Source organism: Alligator mississippiensis, chromosome 13 (assembly GCF_030867095.1).
Source record: "Alligator mississippiensis isolate rAllMis1 chromosome 13, rAllMis1, whole genome shotgun sequence".
Lineage (NCBI taxonomy): Eukaryota > Metazoa > Chordata > Crocodylia > Alligatoridae > Alligator > Alligator mississippiensis.
Genome location: NC_081836.1, coordinates 46,850,227 through 46,868,249, shown reverse-complemented (window position 1 = coordinate 46,868,249; position 18,023 = coordinate 46,850,227). Strand labels below are relative to the sequence as shown.

At 44.7% G+C, this 18,023-nt stretch overlaps 1 protein-coding gene across 1 annotated transcript in view; it reads right to left on the bottom strand.

Moving 5' to 3' along the window:
- The window catches only part of DAGLB (diacylglycerol lipase beta), a 21,735-nt gene extending 3,712 nt beyond the window's left edge, over nucleotides 1-18,023 (bottom strand). The window contains exons 1-14 of the mRNA XM_006265281.4: nucleotides 17,874-18,023; nucleotides 17,284-17,435; nucleotides 13,488-13,662; nucleotides 12,573-12,834; nucleotides 7,922-8,047; nucleotides 5,949-6,076; nucleotides 5,354-5,480; nucleotides 4,801-4,884; nucleotides 3,982-4,059; nucleotides 3,316-3,396; nucleotides 3,042-3,169; nucleotides 2,384-2,452; nucleotides 2,214-2,286; nucleotides 1,078-1,328 (exon numbers count right to left, since the gene is read on the bottom strand). Of these exons, the coding sequence (XP_006265343.3) occupies nucleotides 1,078-1,328; nucleotides 2,214-2,286; nucleotides 2,384-2,452; nucleotides 3,042-3,169; nucleotides 3,316-3,396; nucleotides 3,982-4,059; nucleotides 4,801-4,884; nucleotides 5,354-5,480; nucleotides 5,949-6,076; nucleotides 7,922-8,047; nucleotides 12,573-12,834; nucleotides 13,488-13,662; nucleotides 17,284-17,435; nucleotides 17,874-17,968 (1,829 nt within the window). The 5' untranslated portion in view covers nucleotides 17,969-18,023. The remainder of the gene's footprint in view (nucleotides 1-1,077; nucleotides 1,329-2,213; nucleotides 2,287-2,383; nucleotides 2,453-3,041; nucleotides 3,170-3,315; nucleotides 3,397-3,981; nucleotides 4,060-4,800; nucleotides 4,885-5,353; nucleotides 5,481-5,948; nucleotides 6,077-7,921; nucleotides 8,048-12,572; nucleotides 12,835-13,487; nucleotides 13,663-17,283; nucleotides 17,436-17,873) is intronic.

Below are 18,023 nucleotides of genomic sequence, written 5' to 3'. Positions count from 1 at the left end.
GGATTTGATATATTGGGCCTGCTCAGCAGGTAACATGGTAGTAGTAAGAACCATCCTTGTTATGAAATATAAAACATTAATAACTAAAAAGGGTCCTGCCCCAGTAAACTAACTATAGCACATCCTGGTCTACAACAAAGGCTCTAGGTACTACACCTACATTTCTGGGCCAAGAGATTTATGATGCCCAGACTCAGGTTATTGCTGTTTCAGTACACACCACTGACAATATGAACCATTTACACTAATGTCTTAAGATGAATTGAACGGTGAGGGAAAAGGCCAAACTGCTCAAAAGCAAGGACTTGGGTAGCTTTTGGCATTTCCTCCCTTCTGGTCACTGAGGCTGCTCTTGCCTGAATCATGTTTGCTGCATTTCAAGACAAAACTGGAAAGGATAAAAGCAGTTTCCTTCTTTACAACACTTAAAAAAAGGATTCCCTTTCCCAAAAGTTGCAGACCCCCATTTGCTCTGCAGTTTGCATGTCTTTTCCCTTCCTGCTTCAGGTTGAGGGAGGGGGGAACTTAAGGCAGCATGCTACTTGTAGGAATTATTAGAGAAAAGATATCTGAGACAAGAGCCAAAAGCAAAAAGGGATCTGAACTACAGATATTGAGGCAAAAATGAAACTGCTCAGTAGAAATGCAGCTTCTCTTTCTCACCTCCCCCCAGCCGCAACAAACCCATTTTTATAGAAACCAGTTTTGACACCATGTAGGTTCTCCATGGAAACTACTATATCTCTAAAGTAATTATGGTCACCACATGTTTACATATGTTGACTATATGTCAACCCTGTCAAATATTTAAGTAGCATGTACAAACATCCAACCCTTTCTGGTCATTATGATCACTGTACTTCACTTGTACTTTTTCATGGGAAGGGGAGGGGAAACGAGCACTGGGTGGAGCAGAAATCAGTAAAAGGTAAGAGCTTGCAGAAAGAACTGGCTGGAGTGGAAAGAGCATGAGCAAGTGAAGGAAAAGATGGAGACAGGAGCCAAGGAAAGCACTTGAATGGTAAAGAGAAGCTGAACACTTCATGCTTTACTGAAGTGGACCTTTGGTTTATCTACCTTCTTGTGCTGGATTCTTCTACAATATGGATGATTTTCCCAGGAAGATACAGCTGAGGATACTGAGGTGAATTTAAATGAGATTCATCCCCCAAGGTACTGTAAGAGGGTGAATGATGAACCATCAAACTCTCCTCAGCCAGAAGAGGTTGGGTCAGGGTGTCTTGACTTCTACCATCCAGCTCAGTTGGGAAGTTATCTGGATTTCCCCCAAAGACTTCATACCAACACCCATGCAGTAAGATCTGGTACTGAGTTCAGAAAGAAAGCAACAGAATATAAAAGTTAATGACTATTCATTTTCCCCACACACATTGCCCCCAGTCACTTTTTAGTTAGCAAGATCCCTACATCTGAGTTTCTGCACAGTAACTACACCTATTTCTTTGGTACACAGCCTCATCCACTTAAACCACTCAGGGTCAAATAAAGGAGAAACAGCTCTAACAGACCATTTGATTTTGGTGGGTTTTCTTGTTGAACTTTATAAGCTTCCCCCCACATCTGTGACTTCTAGCTGCCCTCTGCTGCTTCTCCATTTACTTCTAAGCATTCTCAGGCAGCAGTATTTAGTCTTGATCCCACTCCTCTCTGCACCCTCAAAGGAGTCTTTTGCCTGAACACATCATTCCCATACCACACACCCCATCTCGTGCAGTCCTCTACGTCTGCGACTTCTGCCATCCTGTGGATGGAACCATAGAATCAGAGAGAAGCAGGGCTGGGAGGGACCCCCAGAACTCATCTAGTCCAACCCCCACTGCTCCTTCTATGCAATGGTGCAGCCAGACAGAAGCCTGCCCTGCTGGTAGGAGTGGCACCCGTCTCTACAAGACTCACACTTCCCTTTGTTTCCAGGAGCAGGACCAAACCATCTACTGAGCCTTGCTGGAGTGTTGGGTCTACCAGTCACTCTTCAGTCAACTGGAGGGACTGCAGCCTCCACAGTGCTCCAGTTAGAGCAGAGCAACACCCAGAGAAAGCAGAGTAAACATCCACTGCTGGGCTTCCCACAGTCTGTGCACCTGGGGAACATTTCTAGTCCATGCACAATCCTACTCCCTACAAATGAACAAACTGTTGGTCCTAAAGTACTCAATTTCCCCAACTTCTGCTAGGCATAGTGTGTACGGTACCTTAGGCCTGTTACAATTGGCCACTATTCTCACGATTCTTCGTTTCAGGTCTTCCATGTTGGGCATACTTAACCTGTTTAACATAGAGAATAAAGAGCCTCTTAGCATTCTCCGTTGATCAGTATTGCCCAATGAAAGCAGAGTTGGCCACCTCCTGCCAGCAAACTCACCTTGCAACGAGGTCTTTTCCAACAATGACAGATATGATGAAGTGCTTAGTGTAGTCTGCAAGTGATTTGCTAAAAGACACAACACAAGAGCAAGAACCATGCATACATTTGAGTTTCAGGCCAACCTGTTATTTTTATATTAAACGTGCTACAATAGAATAACTCAGAAGAGTGTTAACAAACAGTTATTTTACTATACTTTTAAGGCTAAGTCTAGAAAGGACAGGAACACAGACACAGTTGATACTGAACCTGCTGCATATATCACATCTAGATGTTTAACGAGGCCCAGAAACACCAGACAGTTTCACACTGTGTTTTGGAAGCAATCATTTGCAGCCAGAGCTCAAAGTATTTGTTAATTAAATAAAAATCACTGTATAATTATTTTTGGCCACTTAGGAACAAGGCTTAGCTTAAGACTGTACAATGCCAACCAACCTTGCTGTTCAAAGCCTTTATAAACAGGCTAGGGACAAGTCCCAGTTGCACCCAAAGCCAAACACCAGTCAGAGCAGATGAACTGTTCAAGTGTTTTGTTTTTATACAGAGCTTAAAGTGATGGCTTTTAAGCCATAATTAATCTCCACTATAACTACTGTCACACCAGGATTTCTCTACCTTGTACCAAAGCCAAGCACAGCAGTACTGCATTTACCTTAACAGCCCTCCTGGAGGAGAGAAGGCATAACACCGGAGCATTGGGAAGGAGTTCTTGAGCAGGACGGCCAAAATGGAGGCTGTTCCGGCACCTAAACTATGCCCAACTATCACCACTTTATACTCCTAGAGACAGAAACAGAAGAGTTCCAAAGCATGGTTAAAAAGCAACCTCTTCACATGACAAACTCTCTCACTTCAGTTTCCATGGAAATTTTTTAGCAGAAATCTTGTAAGGAAAGCTTAAAACTCCTATGGATTTTGCAACTTACAGGGGCAATGGTGAGAGCCTGGTTTAGAATTCCATCATTTATTAGCTTTCGGTAAATGTAATTTGCAGCTTGTGTTATACCCTAGAAGACAGCATTAAGTTAGAGACAAGAGTTACCCCCTGCTGAAACACAATACATGGATACCTATAAAATACAGTCTGAGGAGGTACACTACCCAATATTTTCTGCAATATTTAGCAGTCTAATTATTTCTGCTCAACAGAGCTCTACTGACATATATATGCACTGCCCCAGCAAGGGACCTTGCTACTCTACTGCACATTTTACTTAAAAATGCCAGGAATACCTTAAAAAAGAAAAAAGTGGGGGGGCAGCCAACCAGTGCATGGGTGCCACAAGTGGCACAGGGCAGAAAGCAAAGCAGCAGAGTAGGTAGGGGAAAGGGATGGGAGTGGCACTTAGGGAGGGTGCAGAGGTAATTTGTGGGATGCCTCCTACAAAATTGGCCACACCAATCTAAAGGGACAAAGTCAGGTTCTACTCTGCAACGTTGGAGGCAGAATTTATTACTGCCATTGGGCCACCCAGAGAGCTTGTCTAGTCTGATTCAGAGAGAGCTCTTTCCCTTAACTGAAGGAATACAATTGGTACTTTGATTTTTCCCTTAAATATATTACTTTGCAGAGGTAAAGAGTAAACACACACCTTGTGTACAAGGCCATTTTCCAGAAGGTCTTCTAGTGTCAGGTCTTCACAGTCTGCTGATAGATCAGTGATGATATCCTGCAGGTAAAAAGTGAGACATTTAGCCATTAGATTAAATTAAAGGCATTTACATGAAACCACAATCTGTGACACACTGTTACAGCAAGAACATGATGTGGTGATATCATCAAATAAATTTCAAGCCTACAAGTAACCGCACGTTAACTTGAGAACAAATGTCTCTTACACACACGCCCCCACCCCTGAGCAGGGTGTGGGTCCCAGGGGAAATCAGCCTGCGTGGGGCCCTGCCCCCTGACGCTAGGAAGCTGGTGGTGGATTTGGCAGGGCAGGGGAGTGCCAAGTGGCTGGACATGACACTGGGCCCCCACAAAGCACAGGGCCTGGGGTGGTCGCCCCAATTTGCCCCCCCCCCCCCCCCCGCCCGAGACGGCCCTGCAAACACATTTAAAAACTCATCAGAAAGATACCAAATAGTACAAGACTCAGATTCATTAGTGTGTGAAAAAAAATGAAACGTGAGCTATATATTCACATATCTCCACCACATCAAAAGAGACTCTCGGCCCATGCTCCAATTACTCCCTTAAAGCGGTGCCTAAGCTCCTGATGTATCCAAGAACAGACACTCATCACTTAAATCTAGAAGACTATTTTTCTCTGGTTGCCGATTCAAATGTTCGTTACTGTAGCACTATTTCCTCTAGCCACTACAAAGACATGCACTGTCTGTCTCCTCTAAACCACTGGGGTTTTCCCCATCTCCAGACAGCCAGTGCTACACAACAGAGACCATACCTCGAAAGACAGGGTTCCTCTTACTGCAACCACAACAGCCTCTTTTTTGTGATCCAAAGCGACAAAAAATGGAATCTCAAAAATCTGAAGAGGGAAAAAGCAAAGTGCTCAACAAAAGAGACCAAGTTTCCACCGTAAGTCAACATTTATTTTTATTTTCTAGAGAGAAATAAAGACACTGAACTTCTATGAAGTTGTATAAACTTGTCTTTGTAAACTCAATCTCTTATCTATTGCGAGCTCTAAAAAGGAATTGTATTATTCTCATACAAGGTTACAGGAATGTTTTGCTTTGCATTGCAACACATCGTTTCAATAAGTCTCTTCCTTCTGTAATGTTAACTTTGGTGTCACTGTTACCTAAACAAGAACCCTTGGCCCAGGGTTGAAATTGCTTTGTTTGAACATTCTGGTTTTGCAAGGTCTTCATTTTAGAACATGACGGTTTGGAAAAGCAAAGCTTTTGGTTTCTTACTGAATTCAAGAAATTGCAGGGAATTGTTTTGGGGGTTTTTTGTTTTGTTTTTTTTTAAATAGCTTCCCAGATAATTACCTTGTTATGAAAGCTAATATGAATGAAATCTCTGTACTGCAGCCCTGTTATTCTTAGGATGGATCCAAAGTGAAAGTTAAGACAATCACCACCAATTATATCAGGATCTGTTGCTCTGTTTCTGCAACTAAGAAAACAAAAAGAGATTAAAGTGAACTTGCAAGTTCAAGCTAGTCACATTTCCCTTCAGGAACAGATTTCAATTACATTCATGGAGGAGTATGTGTCTATTCATAGTTCAAAGTCTAGCTTCGAAGCTACTGCTTTAAGAAAAATACACAAAAGTAATTACTGAGAAGTTCTGATATAATCTTGAGAAACTCATAAAAAGAATGGAGAATCTAAAATACAAAAACAGTTCTCCAGAACAAATTCATTTTAACCACAGCTACACATTCAGCTCTGAGTTTATCCACGTATTCGATTTCTCAAGTTTTTGTACTGCCACACCTCACAAGATGACACGTCATGCCAATAATCAAGGCTGGATGGCAGATTTATTCACTCTGTTTCACATAAAAGGTGACAGAAGAGATCATATATGTATATGGGATTATGCCTAAAGCTACAGATTTAAGATACTGCGCCAACTTACCAGTCACGGTTAAGTCTACAGAGAGCAGTAAATGGGTTAGTGAATATATAGTATGGCCATCCATAAGCAGCTGCAGCAAACTGCATGTAGTGAGCAGCATTTTCTAATTCAACATCCAAATCATCAGCCTGAGGAGGGGAAAAAAGCCCAGATTAAAGGCTTCAGGTACACACATTACTTCACCATTACAGCCTGAATCTTTTCAACAGCACTAGCAGTCCAATTAAATTTAACTTCTTACATTTTCAGTACAAACTTTACATAGAAGGAAGCCCTAAATATTACAGGGGAACAGGCCACCCTTAAAGAAGCTCAGCCTTATTTTACAGACAGCATTACGTTTCTCTCTTACAAATAATAAACCAAGGGTTTGGAAAAATGCCAGTTATTTAAAATAATCACTGTTTCATTATTTCACTGTCTGCTATTTGTATTGAAAACTGAATGCTTGTTTCAATTAAGTTGTTTGGGACACAGGTCTGATGGGAGGAAAAGCTTTGGATTTTTCTAACAGATTAATCTAAGAGTTGTTCTTTCGATCCGACTCTGTTAGCTGAATCCAGGAGCAAGTGGGGGGGGGGGGGGGGGAGGTTCTTGTGGTCCAGTTACACCCTCCCTGGTCCACCAAAAGGCTGCTGCCAAAGCCAGCATTTCTATTCAGGCACCAGTGAGGGAATCAACTGACTTCATGACTCATCATAATCTACCTGATTCCTTCTAAACTCTTCATTCCACAGGTGTTAACATCCCTCACTCCTTTTTAAGTCTTGATGGTCCACTAAATCAACCTATCCTTTCTTCTGCAATTCTTCTATCTGTTAGCTGCTTCTGGTAATGTAGCTCTTATTCCACAGCCCTGCAGACTTTCTATCTCTAGCTAAAAACATTACATCAGGTGTCGAAATAACTGTCAATGAAGCACTGGAAGTCAAGATGCTCAAAAAGGCTAGCTGTTGTTTTATGAATCTGAAAAAGAGATGTACATTTAATTCTAACAACAACAGGACTAATTAAACAACATATTTTGATTATTTGCCTAGTTGCCTGTGGGGGTGGGGAGGTTATTCATAATATATGAAATGGCAAACTAATGCACATTCCGATAGATACAGTTGTTTTTGCTTCAATCTTAAACTGAATAATTCAGCCTTGGGCCCTTAGGTTATTAGTAAAGCTTCTAGTTTCTTTTTAAAGGAAGAAAAATGTGTGCTCTGTTATGTGTGATGATACACTGCACCAAGTGTACCCCACTTTTCAAATGCCTAGATCTGCCCATGGCTAGATCCAAATTCTCTGGCAAACAGTCTGCACTTGTATCCTCTCAACTAGATGATTCTGGTTTTTATGAAAAAGGAGCAGCAGTTGTAAGTTAAAACTGGCAGAAGTATAATGGGATTCACAAGATGTTTCCCCCACTTCAAGCAACTTAAAAAAAAACAAACTGGTGGAAGAAAAAAAAGACAACTCACTGATCATCAATTAGCACTAAAGCAAAAGCTGTTTCTGCTTTTCCTCCTGCCTTGGACATTGTAACTTTGTTTCCTTCTCTATTAAAATTACAAGTCTAATGAGACCACACTTTCAGCTCAACACTAAGTATGGAAGCATTATCTTTTTATTAGTTTTCATGATGATCATATGCTGATTTTTCTCTGTATGTGTCATTTCGAAGTTTCCCAGAATTGGAGCGTTACTGGTACAGACTATCCATCTGTCAATATATCTATCTGATTTATATGGTACCCTTCCCAACAAAGTCTCACTGCAGGTTCCAATAAAAGGAAGAGATAACTCAAAAGCACTGCTTCCTTTTCTCCCCAGTCTGCTGCCAGTAATCCCACATCTAAATCAGTCCCATCTAGTCATTAACTTGGTTTGCCCCCCCAAATAAAACCTACATTTTAGTTTGGTTTGATGCAATAGGATCTCTTAAACAGGCTGCATCCCCAGCTGGTTTTTGTAGTATATCTTACCACAGGAGATGTTGGGGAATGACAGAGAATTTCTTCAGGGTCTTTTGGACAATTCTCTACTAAGTCTTGCTCTTGATGGAGCAGACTCAAACCTGCTGCTATGTCACTTGGCACCAGATCAGTGTCCTGCAGAAGAAAAATGAAAGAATTTATTTAAAATAGTGCAGGAAATTCACTAACTTTAAAAAAACCCAAAACATTGCCTGTTAAAAGGAACAGTGTGCCGGTAAAGCGTACATGTCTCCTTCAAAGTACCTGATTTTACCTGTTTAAAAACTTCCCACAAATAAAACTCAAGTATAAATCGCCAGATGTCAATGTCTGAAAAAATCATTACAAAAGACTCCTTTTCAAAAGGCCTGCCCAACCTTGACAACAAAACATGATCTGAATGTGAATTTATTACTGGTGCATGCAAACAAGGGGTGTGGGGGAAGAAAGGTTCTTAGCCCCTCCCAAGCTACTACATACTTTCCAAGGAGAGGTTACGCTGTTACATACAATACTCCTACTCCAAGCACACACACTTGTTCGCAGTCCTGTAGCAATACTGGAAATACGTCTCCCAACCCTCTGAGCCTGACCTTACAAAGTGCTGAGCGCTATAGGTCCAAGTGAAGCTGATGGGTGGGGATACTCATCACCTGGAAGGACAGGGTCCCAGGCAGCCTTTTTATCTTGTAAAGAAAGGCAGAAGATGAGGAGGAGACTAAATCATCTTCGTGGCACTAGGTTACCGGTTCAAGCTGGGCCTGGAACAACAGCAACTAAGGGCCTTGCCCACTTTAAATCTCTTTAGTGATTTACAGGGAATGAGACTGTGATCTCACCATGGAATCTGCTGACCTGTGTGTTTCATAGAATCACAGAAAGTGAGGGCTGGAAGGGACCTCAGGAGCACACATCTAGTCCAACCGCTTGCTCAAAGCAGGATCATCCCCAACTAGATCATCCTAGCCAGGGATTTGTCTAGCTGGGTTTTAAACACCTTCAATGTTGGAGCTTCCACCACCTCTGTGGGTAACTTGCTCCAGTGTTTTACTATCCTCCCAGTGAGAAAATTCTTCCTAATATCTAACCTAAACCTCCCTTGCTGCAACTTGACTGTTCTTCCTTGTCTTGTGATCTGCCACCACTAAGAACAGTTTAGCTCCATCCTCTTTTGAACCCCACTTCAGATAGCTGAAAGCTGCTATTAAATACCCCCTCAATCTTCTCTTCTCTAGACTAAATAAGCCCAGTTCCCTCATAAATCATGTGCCCCAACCCCTTCACCATTTTTGTGGCCCTCTGCTTGACTCTCTCCAATTTGTCCACATCCTTTTTATAGTTGGGGGGAAGGGGGCGCAAAACTAAACACAGTACTCCAGATGTGGCCTCACCAGTGTTTAATAGGGCTAGGGACAAAAGCTGCACATAAATAGTCTAGGGCTACCATACATCCAGGTTTTCCTGGACATGTCCTCTTTTTTGGCCCCTTGTTCTCCTGTCCAGGCAGGTTTTTAAGATGTGAGCAAATGTCCGGGTTTTTGCTTTTCCTCCGCTTTCCCAGGCACCAGAAGCTTGGCTGCTTGGGGCTGGGAGCAACAGGAAAGGCGATTGGCTGTTGGAGGTGACATGTTCTGTGCCGGGACCCAGCAAGCTACTCCCAGGTGGGTGGGTGACAGGCAGGCAGGCCTGTGGGGGGCAGGGTGCTGTGGGGCAGAAGTGAGAGGCACACCCCAATCATATACCACTCTCCCCCCTCCTCCCCACCTCCCAACAGGTGTCCTCTTTTTTGATACTGGAAATATGGCAACCATGGTTTAAGTGATCAGAAACTGGTTTAACCTGTGATGGAATATAAATTCAGCGTACATAAGCCAGTTTCAAAATGGCTGAAACTGGTTTAAGATAAACCTGGTTGAATGTAGTATCAGACTTAACTGATCTGGGTCAAACCAGTTTATGCAACCTGTCCCAGACCCCTTCCTGGTTTAAGTTAAATCAGAGTCCCCCAGCATGCCCTCCAGCCCTGGGCTGGGCTGTCTGCTCCAGAGGGCAGGGCTGGCCCTGCCCCTCTCCTCCCGAACCACAGCATACTGCTCCCAGCTGGCTGAGGAGATGGAGACTGCAGGCAGAGCAGCATCTGCCACCCATTCCTCGTCGCTCAAGCAGGGATTCCCCCCCTCCCACAGCATGGACCCCAGCTTGCATCTAATCATGGTCACACCACTTCCATACTAGCTAATGCTGAGAGGTGTCTATGTGTATGAGTCTCTAATTTCACTGGGACAGGCAGACAGAACAGTGTCCATTTAGGGCTTTTTGGAGCTAATCAACAGATAAGCCGGTAATGTCCCTCCGTTCCTTCATTGCTGTTTAAGAGCTTGAATGAATGAGAGAGGTTTTTGTTTTCTTGATGGACTGATAAACTTTATCAAGTCCTGCTGGCTTGACTGCAGCTTGATGCAGACAGGATGAAGAAGCAGGGAACAGGAAATTGAAAAGCTCAGTATCATCAACAGATGCATACACTCCACATAAGCAGTCCTGCCTCCCCTGGGGTGGGATCTGGCAACACTCCCATCCCTTGAGCAGCAAGCCAAGAAAAGCCTGGTGAGGGCTGCTTCCCCTTTCCCATCCAGGCACACCCCAGCTGGGGACTGTGCAGGCAGGGTGGGGGTTTAAACCCCTCCCCAAAACAAAGCAATCTGCTGGGGCCTGGCCATGCTCCCCCTCAGCTCAGCACTCTGGAAGGGAAGGGAGGGCTCGCTCAAGCACCCTCCTGGCTTCTAGCCTGAGCCACTGCAGGCATGTGGCTGAACTTCTTGATTCAAAATGAATGTCTATCCACTTGCAAATCAGTTCAAGCACTGCAAGTTAGACTAACCTGCAAAGATTGAATCAATTCAGGCTTTGACTTTTTGAATGCCTGTCCCTAGCCTAGAGGGGAATAATCACTTCCCTTGACCTACTGGTAACACACCAATGCATCCCAGTATTCCATTAGCCTTCTTGGCAACAAAGGCAACTCCTGGCTCAAATTCAGCTTATTGTCCACTGCAATGCACAGGTCCTTTTCTACAGAGCTGCTGCCCAGACAATCAGCCCCCAGCCTGTACTGGTGCATGTTCTGTCCTAAGTGCAGAACTTTGCACTTGTCCTTGTTGAACCTCATGAGATTTATTTTGGCTGAATCCTCCAATTTGTCTAAGTCACTCTGAAATCTAACCCTACCCTCCAGTGCATGTATTATTCCCCACATCTTGGTGTCATCTGCAAACTTGCTGAGGGTGCTCTCTATGCCATCTTTCAGGTTGTTGATGAAGACATTGAACACAACCAGCCCTAGGACTGAGCCCTGAGGCACTCCACTTGATACTGGCTGCCAACTAGACATAGATTACTACCCTCTGAGCCCAATGCTCCAGCCAGTTCTGTATTCACTTTACAGTCCATTCATCCAGCCCATACTACCTTAGCTTGCCTGTGAGAATGTTGTGGGAGACTGTACCAAAAGCCTTGCTAAAAATCAAAGTACACCACATCCACCAGTCTCCCTGTATCCACAGAGTCAGTCACCTCCTTATAGAAAGCAGTCAGGTTGGTCAGGCATGACTTGCCCTTGGCAAATCCATACCAGCTGTTCCTAAGTCACCTTCTCCTCTAAGTGCTTAGAAATGGATTCCTTAAGGATGTGCACCACGATTTTTCCCAGGACAGGGGTGAAGCGGACTAGTTTGTAGTCCCCTGGATCCCCCTTTTTCCCTTTCTTAAATATAGGCACCATGTTTGCCCTTTCCCACTCATCTGAGGCCTCTTCTGATCACTGAGTTTTCAAAGATGATGGGCAATGGCTCTGCAATCACATCAGCCAAATCCCTCAGGTGCATCCCATCCAGCCCCATGGACTTGTACATGTCCAGCTTTTCTAAGTGGTCCCTAACCTATTTTCAGCACTGAGGGCTGCTCACCTCCTCCCCAAACTGTGCTGTCCAGTGCAGTAGTCTGGAAGCTGACCTTTCCTGTGAAGACTGAAGCAAAAAAGGCATTGAGCACTTCAGCCTTTTCTGCATCCTTTGTTACAAGGTTACCTCCCCCATTTAGTAAGGGACCCACACTTTCCCTAATCTTCCTCTTGCTACCTACATACTTGTAGAAACCCTTCTCGTTACCCTTCACATCCCTTGCAAGCTGCAACTCCAAGCGCGCTTTGGCCTTCCTGACTTCATCCCTGCATGCCCAAGCAATACTCTTATACTCCTCCCTAGTTATTTGTCCAAGTTTCCACTTCTTATAAGCTTCCTTTTTGTAATTATTTTACTGAAGAGTTCCCTGCTAAGCCAAGCTGGTCTTCTGCCATATTTGCTAGTCTTCCTGCATATCGGCATGGTTTGTTCCTGCACTCTCAGTAAGGCTTCTCTGAAGTATAGCCAGCTCACCTGGACTCCTCTCCCCCTCACACTGGCATGGTATAACTTGCATAGGAACAAGCTCTAGATTTCTGAACTGAGTCCTATTGTATGAAAACCCAATTTGAAAGCATGCAGTGCTACTGAACATTCACTGAACTAAAAGGCTACAGAGATGCTGCAGTTCTGCAAAGTCAGAGTTTAAGGTAAAGGGAATGGAAAGAAATAGAGCATAAAATAAAATATTTTCATCTTACTGAAAAGTAGCTGCTGAAGAGTTCTGCAATACTTGTAAAAGCCACTCGGTGGTCATCATTTTGCACAATACAACAACACAGTAACCTAATTCTTTTCTCCCAGACTCGGGTTGCAGTTTTCTTGACATTATAGAATAGCTGGCCTGACTGACTGCTTTCCAGGTTGCGATCTATAGCATCAGTGAGGTACAAGGTCTTTTTACCCCCAAGCGGATCAAAGACAATTACAATTGCAATGATGGTAAAGATGATGATAATCCAGCTGCAACACAGAAGAGGGGAGAGAGGAAGAGATCAGTGAAATCCATGCTTCTAACGTGTCAGATAGATAACAGCTGGGTTCTTTGGTATCTGTCAAGAACAACTGATATCTTCCATATATAAACTATATCTATCTCCACATGCCTTCACTTACTGCCACTGTGATGACAGTCCTGTGATAAGAATAACAGTACAGTGAAGAGAAGTGAAACTGCCAGCGCATTTCACAAGACACCAATTCCGAAGTCATTTCTGAAAAAGGACTGCTTTGAAATGGCTACCTGGTGTTGTGGAAAGCTCCATATTGTATTAACAATTTCTTAAGACATTTCACCCCCTTCTTTCTATTTCTCCTTCCCACACCTTCTTCAGGTCTACCCATTTTTGATCTTTACTCCCCATGTTTCATTCATTCTGCTCCTGGTCTGGCTTCAAGCTTTGGGCAATTAGAAAAAACTGGAAGAAGTCACCTTACCCTATCTAGCCTGATGCACTCGAGTCCTCCCCCACACGCAACAACATCCTTCTTGAAGGAGCTGTAAGGAATATCCCAGTTTTCCATGACTAGGGACTCTCCAAAGGATATTTAAAACAAATGTAAACAGTCTTTCTGCTTTCCAATAATATTAACATTTAGCTTAGTTTACTGTTTACCTGGCAATGACTGTCCCGAAGATGGCATTTACCACAGTCTTTTCACAATGCACCCTGCTGTCTGACACCCAGATAGCACCCACAGTTGCCCACACAAATTCAGGCAAGAAGAGAAAAAGGCGAGTATAAAGCAGTTTAGGAAGAGATTTTCTTGGCCCAGGGTTAGAAATTGTCCCTGTAGTCACACAAAAAAAAAAGAGAATAAAAGATTAAACATCTAAAGTAAAAGAAATCTTATTAAAGACACATCAGCAGTTCGGTACTCAAGTGAAATTTAGACATGTGCAAATGCAAGTTACTTCAGATTTTACAAGAATTAACCTAACCTAACCTACAGCTCAAAAGTGTGGTTGATCTTCAAGCACCCATTGGTATGATTATGCCATTCACTCCCCAGAAACTAGGTTTAAGAACTTCTCTTTGAGCCGCACCCTGATAAAAGTCTCCATTCATCCAAGACAGGAGAATCCTTTTAGACTCCTCCCCTGAGGCATAGGCAAGTTCCAGAGTGGGACAACAGCTCCCCCTTGAGATGAGCTTGTCCTCCTCTCCTCCACCTTTTTTTTTTTTTTTTTTAATAGCCCATAGAGGTTATCTTTTTCCTGCTGCGGGTGCAGCTTTCCCATTAGACGACCATTTCTTTCCCTTTTTCTTTTTTGTATTAGCTTACAGGTCCCTTCATTTGTTTGTGTGTGAGTGTAGCTGTCTTTTCATTACATCTCAGGCACACATTACATCAAGCACATCAAGAATGTCACTGGCAGGGAAGGGAAGGGAAAAAAGCTGTTTTAAAGGCAAATGAATTTTAAGAGCCACTTACTAATTTTGAATATTTGGTGTTACTACTTAGAAGTGACCTTTGGTAGGTCTCCTTTCTTGAGAGCAGATTTCTCAGAAGATATATTTCAGCTTCAATTTGATCATAATCAAACCAAATCAATCCAGCTTGCTGAACAGAGATCCACCCTCACTTATCAACAAGTTAAACTTAGGCTCTTTCTTTGCAATTCTTTCCCAAGCCACTTTTGCTACCAAAAAGGGATATCACAGTAACTCTCATTTTGTGCAATATGTCTACCTATTTAGTTAATAAGATGGTTACAAACAAGACCAAGAGGACACTTCAGCTCTCTTCCAATGATCTTAGTCAATACTCCTTTTCCTCAAGAAAGCAGTCAAACTGCGTTCTTTAAGGTTAACCTAAACTTCCCTGAGTTAGCCAACATCCTGTGCTATTGCCTCATCTGCAAAATAAACGTGTAATCAGGGATGTGCCCAGCACAAGCCAGCACAGGCCGCAAGATGTACACTCCTCAGTGTCACAACCAACCAAACAATGATCTTCTCACCAATTTTTTTTAACAGAATGAAGAGGGCAGGGAAGTCATTTTTAGAAAGTAGTTGTGTTCTAGAACAGGACTTGGCACCCTTTTAGACTGGCCAGTCAGGCACCTGTTAACCTGTACCACTACAGGCCCCATCCCCACTGCTGATTTCCCACTGCTCCGATTCCCTTCCACTTACCAGGTGCCAGCAAAAAACATGGTGAATGCCAAGGGGAAACAGCAAATTTGGTAGTGAGAGCACAGTGCAGGTGACCAAATTGCCACTTTAATGCAGCCCCTTTAAATCACTGATCCCAAACCCAACCCCTTTGCAGGCTGCCAACTTAACTTTTAGGAGTATTTACTGAGTTAAAACAGCAGCATTTACCCAAATAAGCAAATCAGGTGGGATAGGTTTGAAATACTAGAATTCTCATGTGAATTTCTGAGAAAACTACATATTCCCTTTCCAGTTCAAGTTAAAACCTCTCCAATGACATCCATCCTGCAGAACAATCCCTCCCCTTCTTTGGTACTTACACATAATTAGATCACTGCACTCTTGTCCCTTGCCTTAGTTTGGCCAAGTTTCAGATTTAATTTTCAAACTTCCTCAGGGAAAACCATTTCACCAGCTCTTCTTTGGACAATAGAATGTGCCAGGATTTAAGTTGCTAGCCTAGGACTTGGGTTTGAGACCTTGTCTGCTAGGTTTCCTGTGCGACTTTTGCTATCTCACACAGCCTTTCCATGCTTCAGATCCTACCTGTAAGCTGGGGAAAATAATACCTACCTTCAGAACACCTCTAAAGTGACAGAGTGACTAGAAGTGTTTGTCTGGTAATGAGGTGTCTGAACAGAAAATAGAGGAAGGACCATTATAAGCACTTCTGTTGGGGCAGATGCTCCCTGAACCAGAATTCCACTAGATTTAGACAGACTACAGACTACAAAAGTGGGCAGATGAGAACAGGATGGGGTTCAACGTAGACAAATGCAGGGTGCTGCACCTTGGGAGAAGGAATCCACAGCATACATACAGGCTGGGGAGTTCCCTTCTTGAAAGCACAGAGGCGGAAAGGGATCTTGGAGTCATTATTGACTCCAAGATGAACATGAGCCGCCAATGCCAGACCGCAGCCTGCAAGGCCAGCCATACCTTGTCATACATCCAAAGGTGCATCTCAAGCCAGTCCAGAGAAGTGATACTCCCCCTCTACGTGACTTTGGTCAGGCCACAGTTGGAGTACTGCGTCCACTACTGGGCGCTGACTGCACTTCAAAAGGGATGTGGCCTGCCTGGAGGGGGTTCAGAGGAGGGCCACCCGCTTGGTGAGAGGGCAGCAGGACAGGCCCTATGAGGAGAGACTGAAGGACCTGAACCTGTTCAGCCTCAGCAAGAGGAGCTGAGAGGGGACCTGGTGGCTGCCTACAAGCTCATCAGGGGAGATCAACAGCAAACAGGCAGAGCCCTTTTCTCCCCAGCACCACCTGGGGTGCCAAGGAACAATGGTCATAAGCTGATGGAGAACAGGTTTAGGTTAGAGATCAGAAGACAATATTTTACAGTTAGGATGGCCAAAATCTGGAACCAACTTCCCAGGGAGGTGGTCCTCACCCCTACCTTGGGCAAATTCAAGAGGAGGTTGGATGATCACCTGTCTGGGGTCTTGTGAACCCAGCATTCATTCCTGCCTGTGGCAGAGGGTCAGGCTAGATGATCTGTTCAGGTCCCTCCTTACCCTAGCTACTATGAAACAACATAAGTTAGCCTTCCTTCTTCAGGATGAATCTCTCCTGTTTACAGTGCCAGCGTTGCTGGGATGGCCATGTGCTATATGACACGTCTCCACAACAGCCTACGTACACCTTAAGATTCTTGCTATGTGGCACTGAATCCAACTACACAGGCCACTGCTTATAAGTGTCATTACAGAGACTCCCTATGCCTGAAGAAGGGTGACTGCACCCAAAAGCTTGCTAGGAACTTTTTTCTAACTACTCAGTTGGTCTAATAAAAGATATTGCATCTACTCAAAAGAACCTTGCCTGTCTGTCCTGAGACCAACACGGCTACAACCAAAAACCCAGCATTATAGAGCAGATGTGTTTTGCAAAACTTCCTTGGGGAATTTGTCAGAAACATTAAAAATAGTGCAGGTTTCCAGGTCATGTTAGTGAACTAATATTTACTAACAAACCCGGAGGAAGACGTAGCAACATGGCACAATTTCAGTGACGGACTTTCCTGGAGTCCTGCCATTTTTGGCTACCCCCGAGCTACGTTAAACTGTAATCTGCGCATGGCTATAGTGTGAAAACAATTAATCTGTAAGTAGTCATAGTATGAATGTCGACAGGTGGTTGTCAGGGCACATGCGGTTTTTGTACGGACGTTTTAATAGCACATTTAAGTAAAACAAAACATATACATAAAACTGCTGCGGGCACAAAATAACGCAGGCTCGTACCTCGCATGCTGACGCACACAATAGCTGATACAGCGCATATAATGGCAGCCAAGAGGACGAGGAGGACCAGCAGGTAGGTGTGCAGGAGTCCCCCTCCGGTGCAGTTGAACCTCTCCTTGTGAACAGAGTACAGGACGAGAACACCGACCCACCTGCGGGGACGCAGACCGTGGCACGTCACAGCGGGGAAGCAACAAAACAAACGCATCGCTGCAAAGCAGGGCCACTCGTAAACCACCTCGTTTAAGTGTGACCTGTGCGCCGGGACATCTCGGAGGTGCCAAAGGCGAACGGGGGGTGGCAGCCTGTGCAATCCGCCCGGGGCCTGGCCTGGATGACACACTGGGTGCAGCCCAGGCAACGGGGCAGCTGCCGCGTTAGCGGGTCCTGGGGCCTGGCAGCCGCCCAGGGCGCTCGGGGAACCGTGTCCCTGTCCCGAGGGGGAGCAGCTACCGGCGCGAGGGACACGCCCGGCCCGGCCCGCAGCCACCGCCAGGCGCAGGAAGAGCGCGGGCCCGCGCGAGGGCACGGCGCTGCGACCGTTAACGGCCCACGGCCGCGGACCCCCGGGGGTAGTGAGGGGCTCTTACCAGATGAGCCGCAGGAAGAGCTCGAAGGCTCCGGGAAACACGAAGTCGTCGCTGCCGATGGCCCAGCGCCGCCCGAACAGCACCAGCCCCGGCATCGCGCACAGCCCCACGCCCCCGCCGCTACCTGCGCTTCACCTGCCGCGCGTGACG